Source organism: Mustela nigripes, chromosome 1, assembly GCF_022355385.1.
Source record: "Mustela nigripes isolate SB6536 chromosome 1, MUSNIG.SB6536, whole genome shotgun sequence".
Lineage (NCBI taxonomy): Eukaryota > Metazoa > Chordata > Mammalia > Carnivora > Mustelidae > Mustela > Mustela nigripes.
In genome coordinates, this window is record NC_081557.1 from 161,585,476 (window position 1) to 161,595,991 (window position 10,516).

The 10,516-nt window shown below is 37.4% G+C and overlaps 1 protein-coding gene across 1 annotated transcript in view; it reads right to left on the minus strand.

Moving 5' to 3' along the window:
- Positions 1-10,516, minus strand: part of LOC132026660 (sperm-tail PG-rich repeat-containing protein 2-like) — a 217,008-nt gene that overhangs the window by 193,569 nt on the left and 12,923 nt on the right. Inside the window, exon 3 of the mRNA XM_059414810.1 lies at positions 3,136-3,295. Coding sequence (XP_059270793.1) covers positions 3,136-3,295 — 160 coding nt within the window. The remainder of the gene's footprint in view (positions 1-3,135; positions 3,296-10,516) is intronic.

The window sequence follows — 10,516 nt, forward strand, 5'->3', positions numbered from 1 at the left end:
AGCAACCAACTCCTGGCTTTGGCTTAGGTCATGATCTCAGGGTCGTGAGATCGAGCCCCATGTCGGGCTTCACAATCAGCATGGAATCTCCTTGAATTTTTCTCTCTCCCTCTCCCTTTGCTCCTCCTTTCCATGCTCTTGCATTCTCTCTCTCTCAAATGAATAAATAAATATTTAAAGTAAATAAATAAAATATAGTTTATCCAACATAAATATTGCTACTCTGGCTTCCTTTTGACATCCATTTGCATGATAGATATTTCTCCAACCCCTCACTTTCAATCTGCGGGTGTCTTTGCTCTAAAATGAGTTTTTTGTAGGCAGCATATACATGGGTCTTGTTTGTTTATAGATTCTGACACCCTGTGGCTTTGACTGGAGCATTTAGTCCATTTATAGTCACAAAGTAATGATTGGTAGATATGTATTTATTGACATTTTATTACCTGTTTTGTCATTGTTTCTGGATATTTTCTCTTACCATTTATTATCTTTGTCACTTTTGGTTTTCCCTTTGTACTTAAAAGGTTCCCTTTAATATTTCTTGGTGTAGTGGCCATGATCTCCTTTAGTTTTTGTTTGTTTGGCAAACTCTTTATTTCTCCTATTATGAATGATAGCCTTGCTGGATAAAGTACTATTGGCTGCAAATTTTTCATATTTAGCACTTTGAATATATCACGCCACTTCCTTCTGGCTTGACAAGGTTCTGTTGAGAAATCTCCAGCTAGCCTTAAAGGTCTTCCCTTGTAAATTAAGAATTTCCTTTGTCTTGCTGCTCTTAAGATTATTTATCACTATATTTTACAAGTGTAATTAAAATATGTCTTGGTGTGGACCTGCTTTTGTTGATTTTGATGGGAGTTCTCTGTGCCTCCTGGATCTAGATATCTGTTTTGTTTTCCAGATTAGGAAAATTTTCTGCTATTATTTCCTAAAATAAATTTTCTACTCCCTTTTCTCTTTCTTCTTCTTCTGGGTCTTCTGTAATATAAATGTTATTACATCTGTTGGAGTCATGAACTCCCTAAGCCTACTCTCATGTCCCATAATTCATACTCTCCTTTTTGTTCAGCTTCATTTTTTCCCATTATTTTGTCTTCTAAGTCACTAATTCATTCCTCTGATTCTTCTGGCCTGCTGTTAATTGCATCAACCCATGTCCAGTCTCGTTTTTTGTATTCTTCATCTCTTGACTGATTCTTTCTTAACTCTTTTACCTCTGTGGTAAGGGTCTCCCTAATGTCTTCTATTCTTTTCTCAAGCCCTGTGAGTATCATTAGGATTGTTGCTTTAAATTCTCCATCAGGCATGTTACTTCAATCTGTTTTTGCTTAGATCTCTGACCATGGCCTTATCTTGTTCTTTCATTTGGAATAAATTCTTCTGTCTTGGAATTTTGTATAAGTCTCTGCCTTCTTCTCTGTTAGAAAAGCCAGTTATGTTGGCTGCTCCTGAGAGTAATAACCTAATGAAAAAGAGGTCATGTCGTGCTCAGGGTGTACCACTTCATAAAATGTCTCCAGTTGTGCTGCGTGCACTCTGCTATTGTATTTTGGCTGCTCTAACCTTCAGGCCAGTTGTCTGTAGAGGCTCTCCTTGCCTGCTGTGTTTAGTGTTTGGTCCCTGGACTGAATGTGGTGAGTTTTTAACTAGGTACACTCTGGTCTGCTTGTGAAATGAGATCTGACACCAACTCTGCCAGAATTGAAGCCCTGCAAAACTCTCTGATCAGGAGATATGGTATGGATAGGGGTTTCTGGGGCAAGGGACCATATCTTCTGTGACTGTGGCAGTCTTGACTGAGAAGGGCAGTCCTGCCAGAACACAGTGGGTGGAACTTGGTGTAAGCAAGTTAGGCAGCCAGAAACATAGCCTATTTCTTACAGAAAGGAAGGATAATTCAAAACATGGAATCAAGAGCCCAACAGGTAGAACAAAGGACCTTGGAAAATCATTCCCAGGGAGCCCACCTGGGCCCTAATCAAGGAAACTACAAAATGTGCCTGGTTAGATTTCATAGTTGTTATAGGATTATGACTATTAAGGGCTTCTAGTTTTCTCTTTTCTGAATAGGAGCATGTAGTATGAACATCCTGTAATTCTCCCATTGCTGTGTTTTGGGATGTGTGAGGCAGATAATGTGTGTCTCTAGTTCACAACTTGTCTAACAGATAGAAGTCATACTCAAGAAGCTTCTCTAAAGTATCACACCCCAAAATTCTGACCTATAGCAATACAATTCTTAGGTAACAAAATCCTGGACTTCAAGATCACACCATAATTACATGAGACTTTGGAGGTCTGGAGAAAACATGGAGGACAACTGTAAATGTTTTGTGGGCAGAGGGTAGCCTATAGTAAATTAAAGATGGCCAAAAATTCTTTGTTACTCATGTCATTAAGAGATAAAGTGTTACGCTCCTCTGTTCAATATGTAGTGCCCTTAGTAACCTGATTAACAAATGGAATGTGGGATTTCTGACATTAGGAAATAAGGCTTGTAGCATCTGCCATGTCCTGTAGAGTCCTGAGCTACCAAATTAAAAGAACAGCTACTCTGGGGCAGCAATGCTGAAGCTATGCATGCACACTGAATGACAGTCTTATCTAAGCTCTGCCTTCCAGCCATCCCACAAAATAGTAAGATACAAAAGAAAACCCTGTGTTTTTATACCATTGAGATTGTTATGCAGCAACACATAACTATATGTTAACATTTACATAAGTTATTTTTGTGCTAGATTCTTAATTCTATATACTAAAATATCCAGTGAGAACACTAGAATGTTTTAGGATAGCCCCAAAATAAAATTTTAACAAAAGTTCATTTCATAAGTTAAAATACTGGTGGTGACCACATAGTTGATAAATAAGTTCACTCATAAAGAGAAATTAGGAAATTATTGAATGAAGGAAAATAATAGAAAATTACCAATAAGGTATGTGACATGTTAAATTGAAATCTTTTTTTAAAGTTATACATTATTTTTAATGTATCTGTGTTTAGTGTATGGTCAATACTTTAAAAATGTGACTTAAAATGACAACACAAACCACAGAACAAAAAATGTGTACTTTTTGGTAATCTGCCTTGAATATTAAGTTATGAAACTACATGGATTAATTACTAACCTGGCATTTCCTCTGTCGTGGAGTCCTGTGTGAATCGAGCAGCACTTTGACCAAATGGAGTACTTTTCAGTGCTGGTGTTTTCTTCAAGGAATTGAAAGCAGTTCGAGGTTCATTATATGTGCCAGGAGCTGGAGTGATTGACTTGATAGGTACAAATCTCTGGTAAAGAACAGGAAAATATGCCAATGAAAAAGGTACTATATAGTACATTTTGATATTTCATGAGTTAAAAGCTGCCTTCTTAGTTAATATAACATATGGAGTTTAATTTATTTCTTAACAGAGTGAAAAATACCGATGAATTAAGATCTTATACCTATCAAAACATAAAATATATAACTTTTAGTAAAATCATATATATATACATTATATATATATAAACAGTAATGCATTATGTACTTTACCATGCTAAATAGACATTTTAAAGGGAATTATCTCAAGATGAGATTCTAGATGATAATATATGGACAATCTTCACTTTTAAATTATTCTGTAAGTTAAGATAATAAATAAAAAACCTATATGATCTAACATCGGTTCTATTTTCTTTTAATTTTTTTAGTTTTATTTTTTCAATGTTCTGAAATTCATTGTTTATGCACCACACCCAGTGTTCCATGCAATATGTGCCCTCGCTAATACCCACCACCAGGCTCACCCATGGTTTCTTTTATGTAATAAAATTAATAAAAATTGACAAAGTTCCTTCATATACATATTCAATTAATTCAACAATATCATTAAATATCTTAAGAAAAAAATCTTAGATTCAAGAGATATATAAATCTGGTTTAGCTTGTAATATTCAATTTATAAACATAATAAATTTATTATAAACTTGTAATATTTAACTTAATAATAAACATACATATAATAACTCATGAAGTATAGCATTATATTTTTTAACTTTTTATTTGGAGTTAATTTCAAATTTACCAAAAAAATTACATTAATAAAAATAATTAAGAAAATATGTATAATATTTACCCAGATTCACCCATTGTTAACATTATGACATTTGTTTTTTTCATTTGCCCATACTCTCTTTCTCTTTCTTTCAGTATATTCATTCCTTCCTCTCTGTGTCTCCCTGTGTGTGTCTGTGGAGACACACACACACACATAAACATGCAGCATATATATAAAACCATTTAATGAAAAGTAACATATGTCATGGCCCTTTACCCCTTAATTCTTTGCTATGTGTTTACTAAAAATACGGATTTTTTTAACATATCTGAAGCAAAGTTATCAACTTCAGTAAATGTATCAACGATATATTTTTATCTAATCAACTATTCATATTCCAAAGTTGCCAGTTGATCTAATAAGGCCTCTGTTGCATTTTTCCCTTTCAAGTATATAATTTACACTCGGTTCAAATATTGCTTTTAGCCTCCTTTAATATAGGAACATTTCTACAACCTTTCTTTGTGTTCTGGGACTTTGGAAGAATATAGCAACCCCTTTTGTATAATAAAGCATTCATTGAGGGAGGAGTCAAGATGGTGGAGAAGTAGCAGGCTGAGACTACTTCAGCTAGCAGGAGATCAGCTAGACAGCTTATCTAAAGATTGCAAACACCTGCAAATCCATCGGCCGATTGAAGAGAAGAACAGCAATTCTAAAAATAGAAAAACAACCACTTTCTAAAAGGTAGGACTGGCAGAGAAGTGAATCCAAAGTGACGGGAAGATAGACCCCGGGGGGAGGGGCCGGCTCCCGGCAAGCAGCAGAGCAACGGAGCACAAAATCAGGACTTTTAAAAGTCTGTTCCGCTGAGGGACATCGCTCCAGAGGCTAAACCGGGGCAAAACCCACACAGAGTCACCCTAGCCTCAGGTCCTGCAGGGTCACAGAAGGATCGGGGGTGACTGAGTGTCACAGAGCTTGCGGGTATTGGAACGGGAAAGCCGGCTACAGAGACAGAGCCAACAGTAAGCTCACAGCTCGGTATTACCTTGAACCGGCCACAAGCTCGGTGAGCTTGGAGCGCGGCCAGAGGTCAGGCAGACAGGAGTAACTGGGCGCTGTTCTCTAAAGACGTACTGAGGAGTGGGGCCCTGGGCTCTCCGCTCCTCCAGGCGGGAGACCAGGAGGCCGCCATTTGTATTCCCGTCCTCCGGAACTCTACGGAAAGCGCTCAGGGAACAAAAGCTCCTGAAAGCAAACCCAAGCGGATTACTCAGCCCGGCCCATGGTAAGGGCAGTGCAATTCCACCTGGGGCAAAGACACTTGAGAATCACTACACCAGGCCCCTCCCCCAGAAGGTCAACAAGAAATCCAAGCCAAGACCAAGTTCACCTACCAAGGAGTGCAGTTTCAATACCAAGGAGAGCAGCAGAATTCCAGAGGAGGAGAAAGCAAAGCATGGAACTCATGGCTTTTTCCCTGTGATTTTTTTTAGTCTTGCAGTTAATTTGATTTTTTTCTTTTTCATTTTGTGTTTTTCTCGCCTTCTGGTAAATTTTTTCTTTTAACTTTTACCTTTTTATTTTTTAATGTTTTTTAACTAGTTTATCCAATATATATATTTTTTCTTATTTATATTTTTCTTATTTGTTTTCTTTTTTTTAATTCTTTTCTTTTCTTTTTTTTTCTTTTTCTTTTTTTTTTTTCTTTCTTGCTTTTTGAACCTCTTTTTATCCCCTTTCTACCCCCTCATGATTTGGGATCTCTTCTAATTTGGTTAAAGCATATTTTCCTGGGGTTGTTGCCACCCTTTTAGTATTTTACTTGCTCCTTCTTATACTCTTATCTGGACAAAATGACAAGACGGAAAAATTCAACACAAAAAAAAGAGCAAGAGGCAGTACCGAAGGCTAGGGACCTAATCAATACAGACATTGGTAATATGTCAGATCTAGAGTTCAGAATAACAATTCTCAAGGTTATAGCCGGGCTCGAAAAAGGCATGGAAGATATTAGAGAAACCCTCTCGAGAAATATAAAAGCCCTTTCTGGAGAAATAAAAGAACTAAAATCTAACCAAGTTGAAATTTAAAAAGCTATTAATGAGGTGCAATAAAAAATGGAGACTCTCACTGCTAGGATAAATGAGGCAAAAGAAAGAATTAGTGATATAGAAGACCAAATGACAGAGAATAAAGAAGCTGAGCAAAAGAGGGACAAACAGCTACTGGACCATGAGGGGAGAATTCGAGAGATAAGTGACACCATAAGACGAAACAACATTAGAATAATTGGGATTCCAGAAGAAGAAGAAAGAGAGAGGGGAGCAGAAGGTATACTGGAGAGAATAATTGGGGAGAATTTCCCCAATATGGCAAAGGGAACGAGCATCAAAATTCTGGAGGTTCAGAGAATGCCCCTCAAAATCAATAAGAATAGGCCCACACCCCGTCACCTAATAGTAAAATTTACAAGTCTCAGTGACAAAGAGAAAATCCTGAAAACAGCCCGGGAAAAGAAGTCTGTAACATATAATGGTAAAAATATTAGATTGGCAGCTCACTTATCCACAGAGACCTGGCAGGACAGAAAGAGCTGGCATGATATTTTCAGAGCACTAAACGGGAAAAAGATGCAGCCAAGAATACTATATCCAGCTAGGCTATCATTGAAAATAGAAGGAGAGATTAAAAGCTTCCAGGACAAACAAAAATTGAAAGAATTTGCAAACACCATACCAGCTCTACAGGAAATATTGAAAGGGGTCCTCTAAGCAAAGAGAGAGCCTACAAGTGGTAGATCAGAAGGAACAGAGACCATATACAGTAACAGTCACCTTACAGGCAATACAATGGCCCTAAATTCATCTCTCTCAATAGTTACCCTGAATGTTAATGGGCTAAATGCCCCTGTCAAAAGACACAGGGTATCAGAATGGATAAAAAAAACAAAACCCATCTATATGTTGCCTCCAAGAAACTCATTTTAAGCCCGAAGACACCTCCAGATTTAAAGTGAGGGGGTGGAAAAGAATTTACCATGCTAATGGACATCAGAAGAAAGCAGGAGTGGCAATCCTTATATCAGATCAATTAGATTTTAAGCCAAAGACTATAATAAGAGATGAGGAAGAACACTATATCATACTCAAAGGGTCAGTCCAACAAGAAGATTTAACAATTTTAAACATCTATGCCCCCAACATGGGAGCAGCCAACTATATAAACCAATTAATAACAAAATCAAAGAAAAACATCAACAATAATACAATAATAGTAGGGGACTTTAACACTCCCCTCACTGAAATGGACAGATCATCCAAGCAAAAGATCAGCAAGGAAATAAAGGCCTTAAAGGACACACTGGACCAGATGGACATCACAGATATATTCAGAACATTTCATCCCAAAGCAACAGAATACACATTCTTCTCTAGTGCACATGGAACATTCTCCAGAATAGATCACATCCTCGGTCCTAAATCAGGTCTCAACTGGTATCAAAACATTGGGATCATTTCCTGCATATTTTCAGACCACAGTGCTCTGAAGGTAGAACTCAACCACAAGAGGAAGTTTGAAAAGAACCCAAATACATGGAGACTAAACAGCATCCTTCTAAAGATTGAATGGGTCAACCGAGAAATTAAAGAAGAATTGAAAAAAATCATGGAAACAAATGATAATGAAAATACAATGGTTCAAAATCTGTGGGACACAACAAAGGCAGTCCTGAGAGGAAAATATATAGCGGTACAAGCCTTTCTCAAGAAACAAGAAAGGTCTCAGGTATACAACCTAACCCTACACCTAAAGGAGCTGGAGAAAGAACAAGAAAGAAACCCTAAGCCCAGCAGGAGAAGAGAAATCATAAAGATCAGAGCAGAGATCAATGAAATAGAAACCAAAAAGACAATAGAGCAAATCAACGAAACTAGGAGCTGGTTCTTTGAAAGAATTAATAAAATTGATAAACCCCTGGCCAGACTTTTCAAAAAGAAATGAGAAAGGACCCAAATAAATAAAATCATGAATGAAAGAGGAGAGATCACAACTAACACCAAAGAAATACAAACTAATATAAGAACATACTACGAGCAACTCTATGCAAACAAATTTGACAATCTGGAAGAAATGGATGCATTCCTAGAAACATATAAACTACCACAACTGAACCAGGAAGAAGCAGAAAGCCTGAACAGACCCATAACCAGTAAGGAGATTAAAACAGTCATTAAAAATCTCTAAACAAACAAAAGCCCAGGGCCAGACGGCTTCCCGGGGGAATTCTACCAAACATTTAAAGAAGAACGAATTCCTATTCTCCTGAAACTGTGCCAAAAAATAGAAATGGAAGGAAAACTTCCAAACTCATTTTATGAGGCCAGCATCACCTTGATCCCAAAACCAGACAAGGATCCCATCAAAAAAAGAGAGCTATAGTCAATATCCTTGATGAACACAGATGCGAAAATTCTCACCAAAATACTAGCCAATAGGATTTAACAGTACATTAAAAGGATTATTCACCACGACCAAGTGGGATTTATTCCAGGGCTGCAAGGTTGGTTAAACATCCGCAAATCAGTCAATGTGATACAACACATCAATAAAAGAAAGAACAAGAACCATATGATACTCTCAATAGATGCTGAAAAAGCATTTGACAAAGTACAGCATCCCTTCCTGATCAAAATTCTTCAACGTGTAGGGATAGAGGGCACATACCTCAATATCATCAAAGCCATCTATGAAAAACCCACCGCAAATATCATTCTCAATGGAGAAAAACTGAAAGCTTTTCCGCTAAGGTCAGGAACATGGCAGGGATGTCCATTATCACCACTGCTATTCAACATAGTATTAGAGGTCCTAGCCTCAGCAATCAGAAAACAAAAGGAAATTAAAGGCATCCAAATCGGCAAAGAAGAAGTCAAATTATCACTCTTTGCAGATGATATGATACTATATGTGGAAAACCCAAAAGACACCACTCCAAAACTGCTAGAACTTATACAGGAATTCAGTAAAGTGTCAGGATATAAAATCAATGCACAGAAATAATCCATTTCTCTACACCAACAGCAAGACAGAAGAAAGAGAAATTAAGGAGTCAATCCCATTTACAATTGCATCCAAAACCATAAGATACCTAGGAATAAACCTAACCAAAGAGGCACAGAATCTATACTCAGAAACCTATAAAGTACTCATGAAAGAAATTGAGGAAGACACAAAGAAATGGAAAAATGTTCCATGCTCCTGGATTCGAAGAATAAATATTGTGAAAATGTCTATGCTACCTAAAGCAATCTAAACATTTAATGCAATTCCTATCAAAGTACCATCCATCTTTTTCAAAGAAATGGAACAAATAATTCTAAAATTTATATGGAACCAGAAAAGACCTCGAATAGCCAAAGGGATATTGAAAAAGAAAGCCAAAGTTGGTGGCATCACAATTCCGGACTTCAAGTTCTATTACAAAGCTGTCATCATCAAGACAGCATGGTACTGGCACAAAAACAGACACATAGATCAATGGAACAGAATAGAGATCCCAGAAATAGACCCTCAGCTCTATGGTCAACTAATCTTCGACAAATCAGGAAAGAATATCCAATGGAAAAAAGACAGCCTCTTCAATAAAATGGTGCTGGGAAAACTGGACAGCCACATGCAGAAAAATGAAATTGGACCATTTCCTTACACCACACACGAAAAATGACTCAAAATGGATGAAGGACCTCAATGTGAGAAAGGAATCCATCAAAATCCTTGAGGAGAACACAGGCAGCAACCTCTTCGACCTCAGCCGCAGCAACATCTTCCTAGGAACAACGCCAAAGGCAGGGGATGCAAGGGCAAAAATGAACTATTGGGATTTCATCAAGATCAAAAGTTTTTGCACAGCAAAGGAAACAGTTAACAAAATCAAAAGACAACTGACAGAATGGGAGAAGATATTTGCAAACGACATATCAGATAAAGGACTAGTGTCCAAAATCTATAAAGAACTTAGCAAACTCAACACCCAAAGAACAAAGAATCCAATCAAGAAATGGGCAGGAGACAGGAACAGACATTTCGGCAAAGAAGACATCCAAATGGCCAACAGACTCATGAAAAAATGCTCCACATCACTCCGCATCAGGGAAACACAATTCAAAATCAGAGTGAGATACTACCTCATACCAGTCAGAGTGGCTAAAATTAAGAAGTCAGGAAATTACAGATATTGGCAAGAATGTGAATAAAGGGGAACACTCCTACACTGTTGGTAGGAATGCAAGCTTCTGCAGGTACTCTGGGAAACAGTACAGAGGTTCCTCAAAGAGTTGAAAATAGACCAACCCTACAACCCAGCAATCGCACTACTAGGCATTTACCCTAAAGACACAAATGTCATGATCTGAAGAGGTATGTGCACCTGAATGTTTATAGCAGCAATGTCCACAACAGCCAAAC